This window comes from Amia ocellicauda, chromosome 1 (assembly GCF_036373705.1).
Source record: "Amia ocellicauda isolate fAmiCal2 chromosome 1, fAmiCal2.hap1, whole genome shotgun sequence".
In the NCBI taxonomy this organism is placed as follows: Eukaryota; Metazoa; Chordata; class Actinopteri; order Amiiformes; family Amiidae; genus Amia; species Amia ocellicauda.
The window spans coordinates 12,619,289-12,646,785 of NC_089850.1; the positions used below are offsets into that span (position 1 = coordinate 12,619,289).

At 35.9% G+C, this 27,497-nt stretch overlaps 3 protein-coding genes across 4 annotated transcripts in view; 1 reads left to right on the top strand and 2 right to left on the bottom strand.

The window, feature by feature from the left end:
- The window catches only part of LOC136767666 (protein CEBPZOS), a 398,863-nt gene that overhangs the window by 337,710 nt on the left and 33,656 nt on the right, over positions 1 to 27,497 (bottom strand). The gene's annotated exons all lie outside the window — the stretch shown is intronic.
- On the top strand, positions 10,371 to 12,907 carry LOC136759753 (homeobox protein Nkx-2.4-like). Its single transcript, XM_066714770.1, has 2 exons — positions 10,371 to 10,872; positions 11,376 to 12,907. Exons 1-2 carry the CDS (start codon positions 10,503 to 10,505, stop codon positions 12,053 to 12,055), a joined length of 1,050 nt encoding a protein of 349 aa, XP_066570867.1. The 5' UTR covers positions 10,371 to 10,502; the 3' UTR covers positions 12,056 to 12,907.
- The window catches only part of xrn2 (5'-3' exoribonuclease 2), a 36,282-nt gene continuing 25,426 nt past the window's right edge, over positions 16,642 to 27,497 (bottom strand). Inside the window, exons 28-31 of one of the 2 annotated variants that reach the window (XM_066720749.1) lie at positions 27,160 to 27,290; positions 20,511 to 20,574; positions 17,761 to 17,908; positions 16,642 to 16,940 (exon numbers count right to left, since the gene is read on the bottom strand). In XM_066720749.1, the coding sequence (XP_066576846.1) occupies positions 16,878 to 16,940; positions 17,761 to 17,908; positions 20,511 to 20,574; positions 27,160 to 27,290 (406 nt within the window). In that variant the 3' untranslated portion in view covers positions 16,642 to 16,877. Of the gene's footprint in view, positions 16,941 to 17,760; positions 17,912 to 20,510; positions 20,575 to 27,159; positions 27,291 to 27,497 lie in introns of both variants that reach the window. The other variant, XM_066720661.1, reaches the window with a different exon arrangement.

Sequence of the window (27,497 nt, forward strand, 5' to 3'; positions counted from 1 at the left end):
TAATAATAGACTTTTCAATGTTATTTCTGTGCTCAAGAAAACTGTTTTGTAACTTCGCTTGCTGCCTTTTTCTGACGGTTCGATCTGCTTTTCCATGTGATTTAATGTTATCTATGAATTACTGAGATGTTTGGACCACAAAGTAAGTTAAAAGTAACAAGAAATAAAATGTTTGATGGTCTAGTAAAAAAAAAAAGTTTACACCAGACGAATATAAGATATATATATATATATATATATATATATATATATATATATATATATATATATATATATAAAATATGTAATCCATGTATTACTTAATATTCATTATATGTTACATAAACCTATTGATTATGTCACAAACATATACTTCTAAAGATTATTTTAAAGCTGTATTGTTGTGTGGGAATATGCCTAAGCATACACTGTTTAAAAAACGTATACAAGCTTTGTTTATTGATTTATTATATTTATTATACATAGCTAAAGTTTAGTTTTGTATTTAACGGGGATTTGTAACGTTTTAATAGCAAAGGAGCGATTGAAACAGCTATGCTATAAAACACGTTATGGTGAGCACATTTTGTATTAAACATAATACAAAAGTTTTACAACATATTATATATGAATTGATTGTAAAAACGGTTTGCCTATATAGAATATTATATTTCAGCATTAATCTTTTGATACATTGTTTATCATTTTGCTTGAAACGTAATTGTTCTGTGTCGTGACTTTTGTGTTAATTACATGTTATTTTCCTGTAACACTATAACAATAAAATAATATAAATAATTAAAACATTCTCGAACGTGTTATGTTAAAGTTGACCAACTTAAATACTGCAATAGCAAAATACTGATTGCTCTTAATTTATGTATGTATGTATGTATGTATGTATGTATGTATGTATGTATGTATGTATTATTATTATTATTATTATTGTTTTTGTTTTTGTTTTTTTGTTGTTGTTGTTAATAATATATGATTATACATTAAAAATAATAATATCAGTTAACAATACAATAATGTGTTCTGCTAACAAAATAATTAGGAAAAAGCAATTGTAAAGAAAAGGCGAGTTGTTCTGTCGCTATTTGCTGATTTTAACAAAATATGGTGCTGGACCTTCACTCCATTAATGTGACCAATCAGTCCACCTTCAACCAGCACCTTTACCTTCACCAAGATGACTGGGTTTTTGGTTGCTTGTAACAATGAATGTTAGGCTTAATAAACATCCATTTGTTCATTACTGTATCCCAGTTGATTTTGATCAATTTCAGGTGTCTGGCATTATTTAAGTGGCATGTCAGTGTTTTAATCAATAATAAATGTATGAAACCGGGACCCTTTCAGTGTTTTCTTGTAGCCTATTAGCATCATTTCTTGTCTTACGCAAGACTAATCACAAGTGAAAGAAACCTTGGGAAGAAGAAAAAAAACCTTCAAGTGGCCTATCTCACACTGCATGCACTTGGGTTGACCTTTGACCTCTGTGCTGCAAGGTATGCACAGTTACAAGTAGCTTAGACTACTGGAGTGAGTTCGTTGTTGTTGTTTTTTTTTTTTTTTTTTTTTAAAGCAGTAAAATATAGAAAAAAATACATAAAATAGCATCTTTACCCCAAGGAGGAAGACCAAAAGTCCAGCTTTTCAAATTTCAAATTGATCATTTAATTGTATTGACAGTTTCCAGAGTAGTTTTGAACTGTGACACAAATCTTTTCCAAAATTAAAAACTTGTATTTTTGTAAAATTACACTTAAAAATGACCACTGAGACATAAAATAAATTGTATTTATCATTTATCTTTTATATTATGTAATTGTGTGTGTGTGTGTGTGTGTGGGGGGGTAATTTGTACTGATAGATTAGAAACAGTGTACAATGTTTCAATATTTGTTTTTTCATTTTAGTAACGGTTTCAGCTCCCTCAAATAAAAACTATGGTATACTACTGAAGCACCGATACAGCGGAAAATATGATTAAAGTAACACTATATGTTGTTAAATAACATTATAACGATGTAGCCTGTTGTTTTAAAGAAGTTGCAGTAACATTAACTAAGAAAAACTTGAAAAGTATATCACATTATTAATTCACATTATTTAATATATTTAATTTTCACGACTATTTCTTCTGGTGCTGTCACTGCTACCTTACGGATCTTAAGGTTAATACATATAGCACATAGAACATAGTCACAAAGACTCATATAATTAAATACAGAATAAGGTGCAAACAGCCAAATAACATTTGATATAAAATCGGACTATAAATTGTATTTTATTAAACAATGTGTCGCACATTAAGTTAAGCAGGCAATTAGAAGTCAAAGTTGGCATTTCAAGTAATATATAGATATTTGCACACAGCGCGGGTCGAGCAAATTTTAACTTTTATAATTGATTTCCAATTTATAATCCCTCGTTTCGTCATAAATATCAATATCAAAAAACAAACACAAATAATTATGATGATAATAATAATAATGTATTGTATGGCTGATTTGGTTGTACGATTATTGGAGTGCACTTAATTTTTTCTAGTTTAAATTCTTGATTGGTGAAAGTTTATATGTACAATACCAATAGATAACTTATAAAGTGATAGTCTACAAAATATTAGGCTATACTGGAAAGCAAATACGCAGCCGCAAGAACAAAGAAAATAACGTAAGTAAACGTATGAGCATACCTTTGGAAAGGTCTCTAAACTATCCCCAACATCTATGTTTTCAGATATATGGATTTCCCTGTTTCGCAATGTTAAGATACACAGAGTTTAAATGAATGAAAGTTCTCGCTTAATATGCCTAAATATGCCTATTACTAAGCTAGATATGGGAATATTGTAACTCACTGCATTTTATAAATTACTGTTTTCCTTCAAGTTTGCCATAGCTGCCCCTTCTTTCCTTTCAACTTTGGTGATATGTGAAATTAGTATGCATACGGCCATTTCAAATTTAATCATGTTACAATAATTGTATGCAACCGACCAGGCTTTTCTTTTTTTTTTCTGCACAGAAAAATGAGACAGCTATTGGAAAGCGCCCTTTGTTCAGGTGTGCTGCAATGGGCAGTGGCAAGTGGTTTAGTTAATGAAAGAAAACCGATTACTTTGGACATTTACCTAATTTTGTGTTGTAGAAACCAGCGTTGTAATTAGATTCAATAGTGGGCCTAATAAGAGACTTACATAATTAAGTTTCCCATTTTCTTTTCATTGTTGATACTTGATAGCTACATCCGCAGAAGTAAGTTGGGCAACATACATAGTCTACCGTGTTTGTGTGTGTGTGTGTGCAAAGTACACTAAATCCACACTCTGTTAGTATTATGGGGTCATAGTAGCAAAACATTTCAAGGGCAATGCAGGGACTAGAGGCCTCTGCAAACTAAAAGGTCTGTATTTGATCCGGATCAGAAATGGCAGTGTAAACGCGCCTTTTGATGCAGAAGGGACAACATTAAGGTGTTGGAGATATTACAGAAATATATAAATTGGTACCCTGTGACCTGTCCCATACTATTAGCTAAGAGAATAAATGTACAGACATTTAAACAGAAATGGGTGTCCAGATCCAATCCTAAATATGGACCATATATTATTACATTTCTTAGCAGTGGCGACTTACAATTGATACAATATATCTCATTATTGTTACGTACAATTACTGATAAAGCTGATTGTTTACTGGAGCAATCTGGGTACAGTGTCTTGCTCAAGGGTACAACAGCAGTGTCCCCCACCTGGACTGAACCCACGACCCTCTGCTCAGGTATCCTGCCCGCCACTCCGCACTGCTGCCCCATATAGCACTGTGCTACAATAATGTCAAATTACCGGGCCAGCGTTGGATACGTTGCAAAAGATTGTTACAACAAATGTAATTCAATTGCTTTTTCTTCATTGCACATCAAAAGTAGTATTGATTAAGGGTAAAAATGAAGTCGTGTGTCAGCTATGTTTTTAGAACCAATGTATTAAACGCTGCCGTGTCTGCAGAGGAGATCATGATCTATTCAGAGATACTAACATAATCAGAAAACAAGGACTCTTAGTGGGGATATAGGCAATAAGCAAACCCACTTCCTGTTGTGCGCCGTCCTTAACATGTCACACTGTGGACACCCATGCTCTTATGAGACATCTTAGTCAATAAAACCGTTTACTTATGTGTAAGAGCAAGCGCTTATCTATTTAGATACATTAAGACATTTAATAAGGGAGACTTGGTGGGGCAAACAGACAACAAAAGTCCCCCCAAGGACCAGGAGGTGCCTGTGGCTTTTTTTTTTTTTTCCCGTTGTAAAGCTGCGTTTGCATTGTATTTAATATGACACTCTTCATTTATGTTAATTTTTAAGAAATTGTCCAAACAGAGAGGAAGCGCGGACTGCATTTGGCTCCCTGTGTCACGGGCCTGCATTACAGGAGATTTGTGCAGCATAAATTGCGCATCTTTGGAAATTAAGCACAATGAGATGCATTAAAGACAGGTTAGGGCTTAACAGTTTCCTTTTGCACAGCTGCAAGGCTTCAAATCCAGCAGCCTGCATTAGTCTTTGTCTAGCAAGGAGCGTTTCACAGTACAAACAGCTGGGACTGGAAGAAAATGGAAGAAATGCAATGCTTGACGTTTGAAAGCTCTTTAAACTGGAATGTTCCCTAAGAAAGTGTGTGCATTGAGTCAAATCCGATTAGTTCATTACATTTTTCTACTGGCTTTTCTTGATATCCCCCAGTCTAGAAGTTGTGGTCTTCATCCAAGAGGACTCCATAGTAAAAACAACAGCACAACTAAATACAAATACAAAACCTGCCGTTTGGATCATTTTCTATACAAGTACCGAGCGAGAGAGCCCAAACCAGCTCATTTGTTTCACTTACATCCCCGGTGTTGGTGTGAGGGGCCGGTTCAGGACCCCCGCTCTTACTCCAATCGCTGAGGCCCTTCACTGACCTCTCCAAATCTCTCTCAGGTTATTGAACCAGCTTTGCCTGGGTGGGTGAAGTGCTCCATTGACCATATATGTTTCGCCCATCTGTTATGAAACTATTTGTCATTCTTTAAATAAATAATAAATAAATAAACACAGAGGAACAATCGATATATATATATATATATATATTGCCTTTTGAAATATGAAAAAGCGCTCGTCAATTACAGTTCACACGATAACCATTTGACACTTAAATTTAACAAAGAAGACACCTCAACTGAGTGTATAGTGAGGTCAAGAAAGAGCAAACATGTACCTGTCATGTCCATAGACAGCTATATTGTGATATTTTTGGATTGTCTATATATATTTATAGCCTGGCTTTGACCAGGTCTAAGACTTGACGTTGAGTTAAAGCGGGTTTTCTAAATACCAGACTGACACGGGAACCGGAAATATCCTTATGCAACGCAGTAGTGATTTTTATTTTATTTTATTTTATTTCCCTCACAAAAGTTGTAGACCTTTTTTTGCAGTATTTTGCAGTTCATATCTAATTTACGTTTCTCTCAGATTATGTATATTGTCGTCTGCAGCTGAAACGTTTCAGTTATTTAAGCTTCAATAAATACATATAATTTTGTATAAAGGTATAGGCCTTTATACATTGGATGGAGACTAAATTAAGTCTATTAATATAATCCCTTTTAATCAATGCACTGTCTATCGCCTATTGTAAATAGTACATATTATATTAATACTTCTGTATGTACATAGCGCTGAAAGTGAACGTATACAACGAAAAAGACTATTATTTATTTACCCTTATGCATTGCCGTGTTAGTATGTTCTTCAATGTAAGATATTATTATTCAGGGAAAATGTACAATATGGTACAATTTTAAACGACGGAATACACAAATTAACACGTGAAACAACTGGGCAAGAAAGATACAATTGTATAATAGTGTGCAATGTGTAGAAAGAAAAGTAACCCTAGTTTGTTTAAAAGTTACAGTTTTTTGCCTGGAACTGTCAAAATGATAAAACATATTGGCATTACCACATAAATAACATATGAACACATAATCTGCTATTTCCCTGCTCACCTTTAAGCCTCCTGACAGTGTTGCAAAATGTTTTCTCTCTAATTTTAATGATCTGTAGCAATTCTGGCAGCAATGTACTGTTGATCATCTTTAGTTTACGTTTCATTCCGATGAAGGTTGTGAATTGTGTGGCGCCTTTGTCTTCCACAGATGTCCAATCCGAAATAGGTTTTGATCAATTATTGCTTATTTGTGTTCTAAGAAAACGTATTGGTGTAAAAAGTGCACAACCAGACGCACTTCAAATTCTTACTTTCATGATAGAAGTGGTATGTGATCCAATCCTGGCTTATCACAAGTAGTATATTTAAGGATATGCACACATATTTCCCATTATGACATGATGTATTAATCCTGGTCAGATACATAATAATAATAATAATAATAATAATAATAATAATAATAATAATAACATATTTACTGTTTTTAGAATTAAATGATTTTGCCCACCCAACCGCACCGTCAAACAACAGTCCCCCTTCCTTGATGTACTACTATGCCTACCTGCGGTGAATATGTTTTTTGAGTGAATGTGTTCATTTGGCTCTTGCCCATGGTCCCTGACTCCAGAGCCGACGGGGTGAGAGGTTTAGCTGCTTAGCATACAGACACGTATTGCATAATGCTGGAGATGGTAACTTGGACCTAGCAGACCTACCACAACATATAATTGTCTCCACAATGGTCGCGTTGGGAGTCATTCTCGAACACAAATTGCATTAAAACTCAGATAATGTCACAAAGTCACACATTGTATGTCAGTATACCGCATACCATTCATCTTCACAGTAAAAGTTTGCTTTTTTATCCAATTCAAAGGCATAACTTGATCAAATAGTATTACTCCTGCCTATTAAAGCATTCAAATGGATCGCCATTTGTTTCAAAATAACCTGTAGAAACTGTACAAACAACGTCCAGTGCCCATGACTTTACACCAAGACGGAGGCCACTATGACCTGCATGGGATGTGGGATCCCTACATTGAAGCTCAACTTCTCAAGTGATGGTGTTTTAAGTGCTGTAACCCAGCTTGCCTCTTTATTATGCCTCTAAAATACTGGCAACGACAATCCACCCACTTTGTGATAATAGATGTGATAGTAAGCGTTTCAGTGTGATTGAAGGATGTAAGCAAGCATGTAAATATTTATTGAATTAAACTGCATAAGAACAATGAGTGATCAAATGTAATTAGCACACAGGAACCGAGATGTTGTTTTCCTTATGATATTGTATTGTTTTATATAATGAGGGGTAAAAACGCTGAGGGCAATTAAGTTGCTTACCGCAATATCATCATAAATCGAGTTATTTAATGCTGTTGCAAAGAGGTTTTTTTTTTTTTTTTTTTTACTGAAACAGCAATAAGGTCATCATAAAATTAAGCAACGTATACAGAATACAAATTAACCTTGTTATTTTTAATAATAATAATAATAATAATAATAATAATAATAATAATAATAATAATAATAATAATAATAATAATAATGTATTGTACCTGCATCAAAACCTTGATTTTGTATTTTGCCTAAACTATACAATTTGATAGCCATCAGCAGTTTGTCCATACATTGTAATCAACTTTAACCAGAGTGAAACATATAGGCCTAAATCTGTATCACTGTCACTCCTGGTTGACAATTACATTCATCTAGAAGCTTTGTCCGTAAACAGCATTAGCCGTATATTATAATAATAATGCTGTGTATTGGTAGTGTGGAAAAGGCATTGCTAACATTTCCACTTTGTAGTTCAATACAAAAGACACGTAAAAACAACGCCAAACCTCTACGTGATACAGGACTGCAGTCCTAGCAAATCTGACCCCCCCGAGAAAGCTCTCTTACTTACCATCAGGTCATAGCAATGGTCTTTAAAATGCATTCTCTATGGCTGCTACTACTAATACTATTAGTCAAATTGTAATTGTTCTTTTTCCTGTATCTTCTCTTGTCTGTATAATAGCCAGGCAGTCAGAGTTTATGTTCTAATCTAAAAAAAGTTTGATTTTCTTTTTCTTTCAATTAAATCAAGAAAAATATGATTTGTGAACTTGATAGTTTTGTTTTGTTTTGTTTTGTTTTGTTTTGTTTTATAAAAATGGTAGTACATGTAAAAAAATCGGCAGAAAGAATTGTTGCAGGCATGTTTTTACTTCTAAATGTTTGTGTGAATATAATATGTATATGGAATTGAGATTGCTTGCGATACAGTATGTTGGCTTACCTGCACAACTTTTCTTTCCTTCGCGCATGGTTGTGTTTTGGGAGAAATTATGTTAAAGTAATAGTTGCAAAGTTTACTGTCGTGGTAAGGTATTCACTAACGCACAATCTGAATTATTATATTCAATTTAATTGGGAATTGTATTAATTTGATCGAGTTAAACTGAAGGGCCCAAATCCATGCCAGTTCTGTTCAATTTATTCTATACAATAAATCTATTTATTTGAACACGTGTTTTTATTAGTAGTATTACTATTAGGCACTGCGTTGTATTGTAAAATACTTTAGTATATGTATTTGTGTGTGTGTGTATATATATATATATATATATATATATATATATATATATATATGTATATATATATATGTGTGTGTGTGTGTATATGTAATTAAGCTGCTTTAAAAAATATTGTATATGTTTTAATTAATAATTATATAAGCTTGGTAAAACTATCAAGGACAATTCTGATTTTTTAAAATGTATTTTCTAGGCCTATTTTAGGGTACATATCGACTCATATGATAGCATGAAAGGATAGCTTGTGCTATTCCCATACCTTACATTTATTTGTGCATGTATTTATGTAACAACGTCGGATTAAACGCACTCTTTTTGTGATAATATATTTGACATCTATACTATTACATTAATTGTTTTGTTCGTTCTGAACTATAATAATATGAAATTATTAAACACAATTTTAAAAAGGAATAATTAATACATGTAATATATGCATTTTGTATATATATGTATATAAATAATGTATGTCTATGTATGTATTTCATATTTTAATTGTTTTACTTTTCCAACAAGTAAGAAAGTAACCCCGACAGAACTAAACAGTTGATCATGTCCAAAAGCCGTAGAAAACGTACAGGTGCCTGTATCCTGCGCAAATTAATAAACACACTTTCATTGTCAGCGATCGTATAAGAGAAAAGCAGGTAATGCCAAGAATAAACACGTTTCATCTACAAATATATAATTACAGGAAACTAATTAATAACATTCGACATTCCTTCGTTTTACAGCCTAATTAAAGTCATCCATGATAATCTGGCGGAGTAACTGTGTGTCGAAGGGAGAAAACTAACTTTTTTTAGGAGGCAGAGATCACGAAAACGTCTTAAAAGCAGGTAATGTCTGACATCGAGTATGAGATGCGTTGTGAGTTTTAATGTCAAAGCAGTTTTCCCTTCACTTTTTTTAAAATAGTAGTTTATTTTGTTTCAATAAAGTTTGCATTAAAAAAAAAATCTTCCATTTAACGATTCTTGTCCTACTTGAATTGCAGAACAGAGCCAAGATGAATGGAAACGTGGCTGCTCGCACGTTAGTATACTTGATAACCATCACCTTTCATAAACCTAAATTTCGTCATATTCCACATATTATTCTTGTTTTCAGTCGGAAAGCACACCTTAGCCTTCAGCATGCCTACATGTATAATTTGCTATCCATAAAATGAGACATTTCTGAAAAGTATAGGTAATATACTTACAAGGTAGGATCTTTATCCTTATTTCTTTCTCCTCTCTGGATTTTGATACCTTGAGCTAATTTGGAAGTGCCCCCCTCCTGTTGGAACAAAATGATGCTTAAGACGCATAAATTAGGTAGTTATACAATGGAGAAGATCCTTCATTGTACCTCTTTGACTAGGCACTGTGGCGCTTATGCTTGGTCAAAGTGCTCTCTAAGTTCATAGAAAGTATAGCATTCACCAATAAAGCAGGGCAATAGTCCCACTGACCCAAAAAAAAAAAAAATCCCTTGGGCTCAACAACTCGTTTTGTAAATCTCGAGCAATAAAGCAGATGTTATGTCTCATATACAACTGGAGTCTATGTGAAATAGTTTAATTGATGGTAAATAAGATTCTTCAGAAGGGGTGGGGGGGTCCGGTTAATCAAATATTTTGGTTGGCATCATGCTTATCTTAATATGAAACTAACTACATTTTCCCCAATTATCTTGCTCAGATGTCAATGACCATTGTTTGCTCGTTTGGGACGTCGCTCCGCCCCCCGTGTTTGTCGTAAACCTGGCGCCTGGCTCCAATAAACCCGAGACAAGAGCGCCCAGGGCTCGCCTCCTCCTCCAAGGCGATCAATCGGATCTCAGGCGGACCACAAGCACTCTCTTACGTCGACATCCACAAGGAGAGCGCTCGCACAACAACACGGCTGGGATCCGCTGCACACATTCACCTGGTTTGCCGAACCATGTCGTTGAGCCCAAAGCACACAACGCCTTTCTCAGTGACAGACATCCTGAGTCCCATCGAGGAGACCTACAAGAAGTTCAGTGGCATGGATGGCACAGGGAACCTCACTTCTCCTCTGGGAGCTTACCGGCAGCCTCAGGTCTCCCAGCCTGGCATGCAACAGCACTCCATGGGCCACAACGCCACAGTGGCGACCACCTACCACATGCCACACAGTGTCTCCCAGTTCTCTCACGGTGCCATGGGAGGATATTGCAATGGGAGCATTGGCAACATGGGGGACCTCCCTTCGTATCAAGAAACCATGAGAAATAGCGCGGCCGCCACGGGATGGTACGGAGCCAACCCAGACCCCAGATATTCAACAAGTAAGTTGGACTTTTGCTTGCACAAGAATGATTTGTTAAATTAGGGAAAAATAATGTATACAAATAAAGGAAACATTCAAGAATATGCGCAATTGTTTTTTTTTTTTTTTAATGTTCAAATATAATTGCGTTATTGAAATTGCATGCATCAACTTACATTTCCTAAGATGTTTGACATATTTGAGACATATTTCATTTGATTTATTAAAGGAGTGCATGATTTAAATAGGGCTGGTTCATTGTTGTTTTTTTACAAGTTTATTTCCCCACCTGTGCTTTTCTGGCCGACTGTTTTTTTTTTTATTATACTATATTTTTTTTAATAAGAAACAAATGGTCGATAATAACTAATAAATAAAATACACACAGTTGAAAACTTTATTTTCGTCGCGTATGTGTGTGTGTGTGTGTGTTTGTATGCCTATATACAGATTCTCAGTTGTTCTTGCATTCTAATTGGCACTAATTGGAAGCGCTATTAATTGAATGTATCTATTTGAAAGTTTCTAGATTCATGGGACCCTCCACAGGTATGAATATGACCGGAATGGGGACCTTAACGGGGATGGCCGACGCGTCCAAGTCCATGGCCCCTTTACACGCAGCGCCCAGGAGGAAAAGGAGGGTGCTGTTCTCGCAGGCGCAGGTCTATGAGCTGGAAAGGAGATTTAAGCAGCAGAAATACCTCTCCGCGCCCGAGAGGGAGCATCTGGCCAGCATGATCCACCTCACCCCGACCCAGGTCAAAATCTGGTTTCAGAACCACCGGTATAAGATGAAACGACAGGCCAAGGACAAAGCCACGCAGCAGCTGCAGCAGGAGAATAACTTGTGCCAGCAGCAGCAGCAGCAGCAGTCGCCCCGGCGGGTCGCGGTGCCCGTGCTGGTGAAGGATGGTAAACCGTGCCAGAATGGGTCCAGCACGCCAACGCCAAACCAGCAGCAGGTGCAGCAGCAGCAGAACGGGTCTGGGGGGGTCCTCCCCGCTTCCAGCAATACAATCAACCAACACCAGAACCCACAAGTCAACCCCCTAGCCCAGGCCCAAGACCTGGAGGAGATGTCACCCAGCCCCCCATCTCTACACAGCCAAATCAGCAACATGGCTCAGATAGACACTTCCACGGTAGATTACACCAACAACATGGTCAGTTCCAACCTGCTTTACGGCAGGACATGGTAGGACCCGACCTGGGCGTCGTTTGATTTGCTTATTTTTTACTCCTGGAGATACCTCCGAGGCCAAGAACGAACATAAAACATGTATCATGTTGTGATTCCCAGCTGTGACGTCTATAGCCTTCAATGACTAGAAGGACTATGTGTTAAAGACAAAGCACCTGCATGGCTCGCCATTTCTTGACATTGAGTGCGCACACACTTTTTGGACACTTAAGAAATGGTGGCCTGTGAAACTTTGTGTGATTTCTCTCTTTTTTTTTTGATTATTTTTTTGGGGGACTTCTTAATTCTGTTGATGTAGTAAACGTTGTTGAAAAGGATTGTGAATGCTGCTCCACATTTGGTGCCCACAAGGCTTGGGAGATGTTATGAGCGAAAAATGGGGAGAAAAAAAAAAAAAAAAGGTCCAGGTATCAAACTCTTCGCAAGGGACTTAAGCCACCACTCCAGTATCCTACCTGATATTTTATGACATGTAAAATAACTTAGATCTTTTAGACTTAACAAAAGTAGAAACTGTATATTGGGCTAACACCGAAGAATGAGATCTTTGTATTATACTGTTTTACAGGGGGGAGTGGTTTTTTTTTTCCTTCTCTCTCTCTCTCTCTCTCTCTCTCTCTCTCTTTTTTTGTAATTTAAAAACAAAAACACGTGATGGCTGCTGTATATATGTTTCAAACCAATTGAACGTTAACAATAAATCACTTGAAGTGCAAGCTATTTCTGAGGAATTAATTTTGTAAGGATCTAGTTGGAGTGCATTTTCATTATAATCTGATTGAAAACAAATTGAATTGGAAAGCAAGGTCGATGGGGGGGCATTCAGCGTTATCTACCCAGGCGCGGTTTTTAAGAAGCAGGCAAATAAACACAACGTAGCCTATATACCCAAACATTGGCTTAAATCAATGCAAAGGATACATTTTTAAATCTAATTACACTGTTTAATTTTAGAAGTCCGATGTTACACTTTAAATGAGATCCCACGCAGGAGAGGACCCTGAGTTTCGTGCTTTATGGTTTGAAGGAACTGGAAAGCTCATACTTCGTTGTGTATTTGGCCTGTTAAGTTTAATATGCATATGCATGCAGTCCTTAAAGTCTGATTAACTGTTCAGATCATTTAATTTTCAGTTTCCTATTTTAATGCCAATAATATTGATAACAAATATTCAAGTCTATCACTAAATGCATTTTATTTTTCCTAATGATTTCAGTGCTTCGAAACACACAGAGGGAAAACGATTATTATGAGTCCTAATTATGAAGTTTTTCTAAATGAGAAAATGCAGATTTGCTAATTAAAGATCAGTTCTATGCACGTTTCTTCTCGCGTTGTTTATTTTTTAATATTGATATTTCATTTTCATTTAGATCTTCTAGTATCATCTATTAGTATCACCTCATTTACCGTTATATATGTATTTAGCATATAAAGAATATCCATAACTTAATGTAGAAAAGTTATTTATTAATATGTAACGTAATAATTCTCATATGATCTATAAATGAGCTAGTATCATACATACAACTATTGTTTTAAAATAGAAAATGAATACTAGTAGATTAAAGAAGAGCCGATAACAGAATTGTATCATCTGATACAAGTTCAATACTTTTGAACCTGTGTAGATGTAGTTGCCATTACATAAATAGGGGAAAAATACTCATCGAAAAATACATTTTATAAATTCTTTCTTGCTTAAGTAAACTTGTAAAGTTCATATAAAGCAACTTAGTATAAAGAGATTATTCAGTGAAAAATAATGATAGATGATCGTTTATCGGTTTATGGATGTTAAATATTGAAATTGCAATCAACACAGCTGTATTAAATGTGATTTCATCCTGCAGATTAGGAGATCTCCAATTTATTTTCGGATATCTCTGTCGATTGATGGTTCTGAAGCCAAATCATATTTCTATTTCAAAAATATTTAGGTTACGAGAATGGCTACTTCAATACTTAATGTGTGTGTGTGTATATATATATATATATATTGTAAAACTTCAATAAAACACCCCCGGCATTTATTTCAAATAACTGCAAGAAGCCCTGGTGTCAATTGGAGACCAGCGATTGCAGGAGATCGGCATTTGTATTAAACATTCATAAATAAAAACACATCGCCTGCAAACACTGCTTCATTGTAGAAGTAGGCTAATAGGCCAGGCTTTTATTATTATTATTATTATTATTATTATTATATCATTTGCTTCCCAAAGAAGCAAACAAATCACATTCAATGTATGGTGAACTATACACTGGATTGAAAACAAGATACCAGTAATTCTTTTAGCAGTCTAAGAGTCAATATACTGTGAACTCTCGCTAAATAAACAAAAAGCACAAAACTGTGAAAATACGCTTTAAACCAAACCATCAACTTCATACTTCATTAATGCATTGTTTATGTCACAACTGACAGTTCAATCACTACAATTAACAGCAATACAAATATACAGCTATATATGTATATATAGTTAAAGTGAGAAATAAATTAATTAAAAAAACACACGTGATGGTGTTTTTTTTTTTTAAATCAATATACGGTATATATATTTACTGAAAACAAGAAAGATGCGTAACCCGTGAACAGGTTTGTTTTGAAGAAAATTAATGTTCATGCACACCAGGTGATGTCATGATGAACAACAATACGGACAATAATAAAATAGGCCTAATAATAATAGCCATGTTCATAACTAACTTAATGGAAACGTAATATTTAAAGTTCATGTGCATATGAATTGGATGTAATTTTGAGTTGTAAACATTAACAGTCCACTGGGTGACATTTCCCAAGAGGAATTCTAAGCGAGAAGACAATCCATCATCAAATATTAAGTTCATAACACACAAAATGGCGGCATTTTGTCCAACACAATCCTTTGTTTTAATCCGCCTCTATGGCTGATCAAATATTGGATTAGTTGAACCATTAGCGTAATGCATAAAATAACGACATACAATGCAAGGAAGCCTCTGTATCGCATTATAACTTATTTAACAGTAAAAACGAAATAATCCAATAATAAAATAAGAGTATACTACAGTGGCATACGCTGATAGGTGCGTTTGATTCCCGATAAGCTACTAAAACATTAACGTTTTATATTCTGTGTAGCCTGGGTCTCTCTCTCTCTCTCTCATATATCTATATATATCTATATATCTATATATATCTATATATATCTATATATAGCATGCATTACATAGATATAAATAATGTGTGCGTTTGTACCCACAAGTACAACAAGACTTCACATTGCATTGAGCAGGACACAAAAAATACATTTATAGAAAAAACTGAAGTTAAAGAAACCGAGTGTAATGAGGGACTAACCGTTATGTAGCGGCTTAATTTACTTTGTGTATTTTTATATTATACATTTTTTCCACCTAAAGTGTAATTTAGATTTTAAATGTTATCCATTCCATAAATTGTTTGATGTGCATTAATGTTTTAATAGAATTAAAAAATGTCCCACTAAAACCATTGAAATCTGCAATTCCTTGCAGGTATTAGTATGACCTGGTTTTAGACAAATAAAGGATCTGGACAGAAACAATTTGATTAAAACTGCGACATTATAATATAATTATAGAAAATCATAAAATGCCGTTGGATATATACATATTTTGCACGGCGATGTAACGCGAGTTAGTTAAACTAGCAACTAAATGTAATTTGCTCATGTCTGTTAACAAGGTATATACAATTGTTAATTATACAATACATATTTATATAATTGTTGAAACATTTTTAATATTGGCCCACATGGAGAACACTAATGATCAGGTTCCTTGATGACTTTTCTTTGCAGCATAGATTCCCTTGAACGATATATTACGTTTGAAAAATATACATTTATAAGCTTTTAAATGAGAAACCAGTCTTGTATTGAGTTTAAGGCGCGTATTTAGAGGAGCAATGCGAGCCGGAGCGTTTCTGCACAAAACGGAGAACTGAAGCTGCAAAATGCACAGCCCACCTGAGCGCTTGCTCTCGTTTTTGAGAAGAGTGCAGATTGAACAAGACGCACCGGGTTTCTGAGGAGTAGAGGGGTTTACCAGCACACTATACATTGTTTTTTATTAATACAAAATATATAAATATATTCTTGAATGAAAAAATAAATAATCTCTGCTGAACTGATGCGCATCTGCTTTTAAAGCTGGCGTTTCCCCACACCGACTGGATTCGTTTGACTGATAAAATAAGTAAATGCTCCTATAGACTTAATACCACAGGTTAAGTAGTGGACAGATTTTAAACCACCACATTTTGGTTTTGCATTTTCAGTGGTGTTCGTGCATTTTATTTATTGTAAAAACGATGCCTTGATCATGCTCAAGGTGACAGTACCCCCCCCCCCCACCAACCAAAAAGCTAAAAAAACAGTATAAATAACCACAGAGAACAGGAAGAGAAGGACAGTTCAAGTGCCTTCAGTTCACAGAGAACACTGCCTAGGGAAACATATTAAGTCACCCAACATAATTAATAAATAGCTGACATTTCTGTAGGCTGTATTTCAGCATGTGCAGTGTTTTGCTTCCTCTCAATAAGGACACATCACTCTTTTGGGTTTGTTTCATTTGTATTTTGACAAACAGTTGTACAAGCATACTTTCTAAAAATCAGTTGATCACATCTTTAGTAAAATAAAGTTTAAACATAAAAAGAAATTACCCAATTAACTGTAACATTTATACAGCACAAAAGGTTCGAGTCTTTAATAGAAAAAGAAAAAAAAAAAAAGTCAGATGCTCACAATCTTCATCCACTTCTTCTGGACCACAATGCTACCCCTCTTTAATTCCAATTGTATCTTCTCGCAGGTGGTGGCAAAGGATAATTTCTCCCCGAGTTGTGTCCCTAGAACACACAAATCAGGCAACGGTGAAACCACAGGGTCAGTACAATTACATCACAAAAGTCTGTTAGTAGGCAGCGCTATTTTTACAACCATTGACTGTAATGATCACAAGCATTTACAGCATGCTCCACAATTTAGATGCAGAGGAGCCAATTTAAAAGTGGCTTAAAAATTTGACCCCTCTTTAAGGCAATTTATTAGGAGGGGGCCTTAAATTGACAATTCCCGTCGTACAAACTTTTAATTCTTCACATGTTCCACTAAAAAACATGGCAATGATTATTTGGCTTCTCTTCCTGTAGAAGCAGGATTCGATTATGCATTACAGCACAAATTGGCTTAAATTTAGCAACATTCATTGAATCCCACTGAAGAGGGGAGAGCGGCGCTGATCACACTGCGGTAATGGAGTGGCGACATTTCTAGTCGCACAACTTGTAAAACATTACACAAGTATTGCACATTTCTAATGATAAACACACAGACATTATTTAAAAGTATGAATAATTAATTGCAGTCATTCACCCCCCCCATGCAATCTATCCACTTAATACAATAATTTGGCGTAACAACTAAATTAAAATGTTATATACATGTATATGGTAAAACTAAATGAGTAGAACGCAAATTTAAAACATTTACACACCTTACTTTTAACAAATTACATTAATTTTAAAAAAATGAAATCAAATACAATAACCAAAGGGCAGTTATTGATAAATTAAATTAAATCCACCCATCAGGTACATCAGTGCAGTCCCTGTCTAGCCCAGCTCAGGGACATCTCTCTCGGTGCCAGAGGCTGTGAAGCTGTGCTACCTGTTGTTCTCGGGTGTCTCTGCGGTCATTGTAGCGCTCATGGTAGCTGCTCGGCCCTCCTTGGCCCCTGCGCTGGTTTTGCTGGAATGCCGCACCCTGAGACTGCATCATTCGGTTCCACCCCACAGAGGCCTCATTTCCATATTGCCTGCTTGGAAAACAAAACATTTAAATTGATCTCGACGCAAGATCAGGCATTATTATTTTTGACATTATACCTTCATAAAAATTACATGCACCGCTTGAAGGACAAAATTTGTTTGTTTCCTCCCCACTCTGTGTGAGAGAATAGAATGTGAATGCTTGAACATTCATTAAAAAAATTAAACTTGAAATATTAACATTGTATTTTTCGACTGCAAATGTTTCTCTCTCTCCATTTTCGACACAGAAGTAAACAATACCAGAGAAAGCAGCTTTATTTTCAGTGATGTCCAGACAATTTCTTGAAGTCTATTCTTTCCAGTTAATTGCAGGTTGCAAATGAATTCTTACTGCAGAGTATTTTGAATCTAGGCTAGGGGCCTTGCCTGTATTTTCCCATCCATTATTCTACTTAATATGTCAGAAGGTCTGATCGGGGAGAAACCTTTTCAAGTTCTATTGATGCGGTTTTCAATTGACCACGGTGACCTAGCAACATAAGCACTAATTGGCATAGACTGACTGACATTTGGTGTACAGTTTAGACGGGGAAGAGAAACCCAACAATTATAAACTAGTTTTCAATTCACATTGTCAGCAACAAGAAATGCTGCAATTAACATTAAAAACTCTCAACTGTATTAAGTTATAAACCAGGTAGCTTTTTTTTTTTTTTTTTTAAAGCACCATGCTACAATTATTTTTATTGATGTTTAAACGTATGCTTTGTCGTAATTCACATTAAAAAACAACTCCATCATAAAGAAACCGTAAAGCACAATTTAGAGTTTAATTCCAGGAATAAAATTATAACAATCTATTACATCATGACAATTCAGAAAATGTAATTTTTTCAGATTATGAAAATAAGGAAGACTGATAACCTACATATTCCCATTAGAATAACATTACTATTCTCTAAATCTCCCAACAATTAAAAATCTTAAACAGCAGGAATGCTATGGATTTATAAACCCACATTATTTACCTGTTAATTTCCTAAAGAGTTAACCTGAAGCTCCTTGGCTGCATCTTCTGCCAACAGTTTCTTGCAAATTACGAATTCAGATTGTTATAGTAGGAATACTAAGCTGCCATTGTTTGTACACTGTCTCCCAGGGTCAAAGCTAGGCCGACGCTTGATAAAGATATGCTCATTCTTAATAGGCAAGTACCCAAGATTTAAAAAAGGTGCTATGGACATTCTTTATCCTTTTTTGTGAAATTCAAGCCAAAGATCTTCCCTCAATCTCGCTTTATGTATAATGATTAAAAGACAAGCACCGCTTTTCAATGCTTGGAAAAAGGATACTTTGGATTGGCAAGTGCTGTGAAAGATTTTAATTAGTATAATGTTGAGTAATTTTGACAGTATCAGGGTGGAAACAACTAAAGCAGAAGGGCTTTATTTTATGTATTTATTTTGGTTTGTAATGTTGGTTATTAATGTGAAATGTTTATTTCTCTGGAACTGACAGTTAATGCATCATATTATATTTATGCAGTTAAAAAAATAATAAAACAGCAGGGATCAAAGGAGATTCTGCCCCAGGAAGCAAAAACTTTTTTAATTCTAGTCATTTAAAACTGGAAAAATAACCTGCAAATAACCATTCTGTGACAGAATGAAAAACATTTCAAGGGGGTCATAGGACTCAGAAAGCAATTCTCATTCTAATAGATTTCCATGAAATTAAATAAATGAAACCACATTCTACCTTTGCCTTTGGTTTGAAGATAACAGACACACCAGCAATAACATACTTTCTAGGGCTTAAACTGTCTACTTCTGCTTCTCGCCATGAATAACATTTCCGCAATATGTGGTATTATAAAACCAAAGCAAGCTCAGAAAGTCTATTCTTTTTAGACGGATACAACAAAAAAAAGGGAAAAAAAATGTACCATCCCTTATTATGAAACCAAGTCACATTCTTTCCAATGCCTGCCAGTATAGGACTGCAGATTCTGTAATCCTCCTCAAAGTTCCTTATGCATTTAATTCAGTTCAGTCATAAGTAGTTAAAGAAACTGTTTTCAGTTGCCACTAATAACTACTGACCTAAAGTGACACTGGCCCACAATAGGCTTGTCAGGTCTGAAAAGTTGTACCAAAGAAGCTGATTAGTACTTCAAGAGGTTTGAAGCAAGAATCAATGGCTGGTCTGTACTAATGCTGTGGTTCCAGCTCAGAAATTATAATGGTAGCACACCATTAGTTATGCCTCATTAAGTTCTGCGAACCTCCTTAAGAGAAATTTGTTTAGCCTGTCCAAAATCTAATACAGATTTAAGCCTGCCGTGTGGAATTTTTACAGTTATTTAAAAGCTTCAATAAAAGCCAGTCCAAACAAGGTAGAAAAGCATCTGATACAATAAATAAATATATACTGCAGATAGATTTGATGTTATTTTAGAACCTCATTGTGCTCTTGACTAAAATTAATAAATCACACCCTTCATTTACATGAAGTTTGCTTCTCCTGGGCATTTGCAGTTCTTAAACCAATACATACGCTTTCAAGTAAAGCTTTAGACAATGAAACTAATGGACAGAACAGAAGGAGACGGAGTGCCGCAAGTATAGAAGGAAAGTCATGTCCTACCTGGGGTATTGCTGCTGAGAATATGCAGGGGGTGCACCAAGGAGGGAACCTTGATTCCGGGCATCTGTTGAATTAAGACAGGCAATTTCAATGCAAACATTGACTTGAACAATGTACTATGTTCTTTCAGAGGGAAAACAAATAGAATTTGTCATCAAGCTAAGCAATGTTATATGCATCTATAACATAGTGCATAACACTAGAATCAAATCTATGCCAGTGAAGATATATACAAATGCTTGGCAAGAACATGTACCAACCCCCCCACACCTTTTTAATTTAAGTTACCTCACAACAACGACAACAACAACATGCCATTTCTTTGGGATTATGGTATACATAGCAAATAACCAGAGTCTGTAATTTTTTAAAATCGTTACAAAATGTCACTGCATAAGCCAGTAATAACTGCAGCCCAAGAAATCTTGTGGATGTAAGAGTTTTACCAACTACAGTTGGTACAGTCCAAATCAAGAAAGCACCACTTAAAACACATGGGCATAGATATGGACACGTCAGCAGCTAAAAACAATTTATTCCACCGTTTTCCACTTCATGCGAAGCAGCACCTGAAGGTGTCAAAACAACTTCCTTTAGATACTCAGTCAACACCACCAATCCACTGAAAACAGTTATTTGGATGCAGATGTTTCGTGATCAACACTACTGATAGAGGAGGTAGAAAATACCTGGAAAGCAGACATTACTAAAAAAAATAAAATAATAGTAATTATGGAATGGAAACTCAAAACATTATTGACCTAAAACACAAGGTCTCCCACAGTATGTTGTATCCCTAGTATAAAAACAATGTTTATTTACTCTGTTGTTGACTGTGAGAGTCAATATTTTATTTAACATGCAACAAACCAGATTCTTGGATATTGGTGGAGACTAATTGTTCTGAATAACAGGCCTCTCTCACACAGGTAAGGGTAAGGCCAGTTTGCATTGGGGGGGGAGGGGGGGATAAAAGATAAAACACTGATCAGAAACTCATTTATAATTAAAATAATAATAATAATAATACATCCATTGTCAGAAAGTCACAGTATTTGAAAATAAGCCAAATAGATTGGAATCGGAGCTTTTTCTTAAGCATTCTGCTATTTCTTCCTTCCAGAAATTAAATAGGCTACATTGTATACAGATGAGGTATTCAGGTTTCCTCTCACTCTGGGCTTAACAAAGCTCCACTTTTTAAACTAGCAGACAGCTTCTTCTTAATTCGCTGTTGCCAAGGCAATGACCAGCTGCGAGTCTGTGGATTGTTTGTTTATACAGGCAGGTTCGCTGAGTGTTTTAACTAAGGGAAAGAAGAGAAGAAGAAAAAAAAAAAGATGCAGACATTTCTAATCCTGAAGGAAAACGAACTTTTTTTTAAAGGGGTGACGAGTAATGCTTTCAGTTTCGATAATCCAGCAGAACAGACTGCTATGGTGTTTCACGTCTCCTACCTTCATCCTAATTAATCAGAATTATACCTCTCAAAACCTATAAAATGGAAGCTATTCAAAACTATCATAACATTGTTACACATGCTTAGCAAATTATAGCAATCCAAACTAAATTTATAGGATTTATCTGCAGGTAAAGGTGACAAGTGTGTGTAACTCACATTGTTCTTTCTGCAAGTTATTTGAAACAATTTAACACACCAGAAACATCCCTTCATGAAATCACTACTTTGGTATTGTCTCCGTTTCATGGAAATCAATTTTGAATAGAATTACACAGCTTCAAAATATTTCCCTGCTAAGAATTTATATATATATTTTCTTATAATCAATACTCTAATGTCTAACAAGCTAGGTAAAAAGTTAATTACTTATTCAGCAAACTATTTTCTAGAACTCATTATTATTAGTAAATAGAATATTCATGGTTTGGTGAAATACTTTGTAAAAGTAGTCCTGAGAAGTGAGTGGAGTGATTATTTTTGCTGAGATCTGTAGAGGTTAGTTCTCAAAGGGAAAAGGGCTACTTTCATTTAGAAAATATGAAAAAATGGCAAAAACAGGAGTTTTAGGAGTCAGGGCAGCACAAGTCCCCCAGCCATCAGGTAGAAAGAGCACTGTGTGGGTGCAATAAACCAGTGTCATCAAAACACCACAAATGCATACAGTCTGTATGCTTTGCCATACTCTCCCTCCAACCTGTATAAGATTACACTGACCACTTCAAGTTAAATATTATAATTTACCAGGCAATTACAATTTTACCCAAACTATGAGGGTGCAGAGAAAAAGGAGAAAAGATGGTTCACAGTGAATAGCAAATTTGCTATTTAATAATCTCTTCAACCAACAATATGAAGTCACAGATTCACAATGCCCACAACAGAGAGAAGGCCAAAAGTAAAACAGGACCACCCACTTCTTTCTAATTGTTATCCTGTCTCTAATACACTTAATCAACAGACATTACTGCTTTAAGGGAATTACAATTAGATGCTTGTTATTCTTCTTAATAAACTGACAAACTGTAGTTAACCAAAATCTAAATCGGTAGGTCTCTGGTCATTGTGACACAAAGGACAAACTGAATTAGATGGGGGAAAATCCCTTGTTTCTTTGCTACCTGATTATCTTTAACAAGCTTAAGTGTTTATTAGAGCTAATTAAAACAGCTGGTTGCAGAAGCAATCCCATGAGCAGAAGTGAAAGGGAGCATTGACGCCTCCCCACAGGGGGCAGCAGGCCCCTGAAAGGAAAAGTTAACTTTGTTTAAACATTCTCTTCAGCACGGCACATCCAATGTAAAGAGGAATCCTCACTGAAGCTTTTGTGGAGACAAAGACACGGCACACTGCAGCGCCGCTATGATGTCCAGCTACGCGTTTCAAAAGCTCATTAACCTCCAGACACAGCCAACATAACATTTTGTCACACGGCCTTTAACCAGAATTTAAAGTTTAATTCGGATTCCCTGAGCCACCAATAAACAACAACGCAGGGGGCTTGTTTGTTCATCAGAACCCCTTCACTGGCTTGGACAGCCGTAATGAAGAAACTTTAAACTGAGCGAGACTGTGTGGGTGTTATTTTGTTAAGGAAACATATATATTGATGTATAGAACATGCTACAATGTAGTGCGTGTGTTTTGTACACTTTAATAATACAAAATATTGCCTTACAAATATCAAGTGGGATTTAATAACGTTTTGAAATTAAAACATTTAATTTAACGTGCAGGAATCATGGAACATCTAAAAATACCAAAACATAACCTTACTGTGCGCCCCTAGAGGTACTGCAAAAACACTCACATTATTATTATACTACAGGCAGTAAACACAGATGGATTATCATTTACTGTAATTTTTAAATACCAAGACTTACACATACACGCAGAAGAGTGAAATGATTTGTGGAAGATTGTTATTTCTGGTTGATAAAAGAAAGAGAGCTCTCATAACAACATGGTCATAATATATGCTGTTGAATGTGTGTAGTTTGTGAGATGTTTACCTTAATGGAAAGGATATAAATGATTGTTATACAAATTTATCTTAATAAACTTGAAAAACGTTCATGCTTAGGTAAAAAGCACATAGCTTGATCAATGTCTCCAGCCAGGATCAGCAAAGAACATCTCTGCACAGTTCAAGTAGACTTATTTAGCCAATTGAAATTATTTGAAGTTGCCCTCTCATTATCACAGACTGACATAGCAAAAATGCTTCGATTGAAAAGAAAAGGAAGGAAATTCCATCTGGCAATTACCAGATTTTTTTTAACAAGTCTTTTCCTATTGAATTGATACATTGTGAAAAGACAGAAAAATTGCAAATCATTTTAACAGGAATGGGGAACTATGATGTGATAGCCACCGCTGTCAAACCCTGAAGTTTGAGGTTAAATTTGGATCTCTCAACGTCAAATTGCACCAGTGAATTAGTCCAATGAGAAACTATTCAGTTGCAGTGAGAGATACCCCAGTGATGGCATATACTTTTAGAAAAGGACCGGACAGAGCTTCGCAGGGAAGTCGCATCAACCCCAGGTTCCTTCAGGCTCTTAAATTCAACAAGGTGGGACAAGAGTCTTAAAGCGGCACCTTAGCAATCGTCTGGCTCTGAACAAGTGCCACTAGCGCCTGGTCCTGGAGCGGAAAACCGATTCATTGGTTTGCATTCCTCATGTGCTCTTCAGGACCGGCATCAATAATGGACTTAACTGGTCTAATGACCACAGTGGTCTTCAAGTGTTTAGCAGCTGATGTTATCTAAAAAAAAAAACAAATGCACTGTGGCTCTCAAGGACCAGCACTGCACATCTCTGCTGCGATGCATTGTTTCTGCTCTGACCTGCACTGTATGCGATGTGTGCAAGGGCAGGAGTGAGAAGGAGATCACTGTGGAGGTTTCTAAGCACTTTGTAAATTGCTCTGAACATCTACAGACAGATCCAGACACAGCAGACAAAACACAAAATCAAAGAAGCATTACCTAAGCTATACTACATACATAGCTAAGAATGTGGTTTCTATACATTTGAATGTCAGTTTCTTTCTTGCAAGTTTGAAATACCACTGGTGCAGTTATATGCGAGTTAAATTAGACAAAGGCATTAGCAAACGAAACAGAAGCTAATTTATTACAGATTGGGCGCATATATTACCAATTACACTATTATATTGAAAACACGATATATGGCGCATCACCAAGGAGATCAAAGTTTGCACAACAGCATGCTTCTACATTGTGTGCCCATTAAAGAAAACTCAACACACCTTGCTCCAAAGCTGGGTGTGTTCAGGGAAAATGGCAATGGAAATTAATAGATAAAGTCTACTGAAGAGTGCAGCAAGACCAACTTGCTAGACCAAAGATTGGGCTCTGGTATCAATAGATGAGGATTCTTCGAGACAAACATTAAAGGGTGGTGTACAGAGTTTTCATGGAATGCAGTAGTCATTAATAGTCAAAGATGGGCAAAAAGACTGGATGGAAGGGGGCGGGAGGGTGTGAAATATCTCCACCTCCAAACTGTAATATATTAAACTTATACATTTCAAAAAGGAGTTCAACAATCCAAGTTTTAAATTGGCTTAAACACTAAACAAAAACAACTGTAAATCCCAGGGATCTCCATTTAGTCGTTGGAATTTTCTCACCCACACCTTTTATAATTTCCTACTTCATGGATTTCCAAGTCTTTTTCTTCCTCATTAAAACCAGTATAGTATTAATTGCCAATGCACAACGATCACAAACTAGAAGGAATAAAATAAATAAAAATATACCGCTTTGTGACACAAATTGGTCTGAAGTGATCATTCAGATAAGAACACGCACTTTGTAACAAAAGCCTGTGTTACAAGCTATAAATGAAACCCTATTATAAAATGAGGTAAAAACCTATTAAATAATTTTATTTGTCTTTTTACTAACTGTGCTCCACATCTAGGTAATGGACAAACACTTAATATGCCGTTTTCACAAGCAAACAACATAGGCTTTAACTCCAAAGAGAATACTGAATTCTTTATTTTGTAAATGTATCATCTGTGGCAATATAAATGGGTTTCAATACCTTGCAATAGCAGCATCCTTTAGACCAATGATTTGGTAATGCTGACCATTCCAGTAGGTCCACTTCTTAAATGGATGGCTAATTCAAATTCTTTCCCTCAGTTCCTAAAACAAGGTCGCTGACATTTGCTTCACAAAAGGGAGACGCAACGAAGGCACTCTAGCAGGCGAAATTAGGTTGTCAGAATTTACAATGCCAATGAATTTTAATCTGAGTACTGAACTACAGAAAATGGATAAGGTAATTACTGTACTTTTCAGGACTATAAGGCCATAAATTAAAATCTCCAACAACTTCTCAAGTGACAACTCATCTAATCAGGAGGACAATCAAGGAGAGGCCTCCGTGTTTACTGATTGCACTAATCAAAAATCGCTTTTCAAACACAGCTAATTGGAAAGTTTACCCACAGAAATGAAAGGCAGACGTACATAAGATACCATTCTGATTTGCAGAAACCAAATATCCCATTTGCATTGAGTGCCACCAGAATGCACTTGACTCCCACAAGTTATCAGCAACCAGACAATTATTCATCAACTGCAAATTGGCACATCAAAGTCAAATCAGAGAATTATGGTTGGAAACACCCCAAGCCAAGACTCATGAAGAAGGCAGCCTTTGATTGACCGCATTGCCCTTCCACAATCGTGAACGCACATTACCATACTGAATTCCCCACACACATGTCCTCGGACCAGGCAAGTGTTAAGCTCAGGCACAGAATGCTTCGTGACACTAACGGTAATCATGGTTCAGATTACAGCCTAAATAAACATTTAACACCTGCAAACAATAGGAGTTGGAGGTGTGCGTCGAACTTCAGCGCACTGAGCCATTTATACTGGAAATCCCTTGGCATTTTTTTTTTTTTTTTTTTTTTTAACCGATGCTAAAGATGAATACATTAGCAAATAAGGAGATTGATAGAACAACACCTGGTTGTCCCAAAGGCATCATCACTACAAAACTGTTTTCAGAATCCCCTGAATATGCCACACTTGTACAAGACCAAGGATGACATCCAAGTGATGATAAAAGCAGACCATGAAGAAACATGCAAGCAATACCCCACCCCCCCACCAAAATAAAGTGTATTTCTTTGACTCACTGGGGAATGGTTGCTGTGGTGGTAGTTGTGCGTGGTGGGACTGACGGTGAGCATTGCCTTGTTGGTAACTTCCAGGTGGCGGAGCATTGCTGTAATAGCCATCTCTCTGACGATCCCTGGGCATATTGTGGCTGAGAGAAAAGGGGTGGGAACAACAAAAAACACAAGGACAATCAGAAAGATTAATGTGGTGACCTGAAAGAATCAAGAATCAAATCCCACTTTTTGAGGAAGTCAACATTTTTAATGAATCCTTCCTATTAGTGCTGTGCGGTATACCATAAAAAACTATATACGTATTAATTTAAGACCGTTTGGACTTTTACCATACCTTCATA

Bases quoted from the DNA above. Each gene is read 5' to 3' on its own strand.
- LOC136759753 (XM_066714770.1), top strand. From the start codon at position 10,503: ATGTCGTTGAGCCCAAAGCACACAACGCCTTTCTCAGTGACAGACATC. The intron at 10,873-11,375 runs GTAAGTTGGACT...TCTATTTGAAAG, and splicing joins AGACCCCAGATATTCAACAA to TTTCTAGATTCATGGGACCC.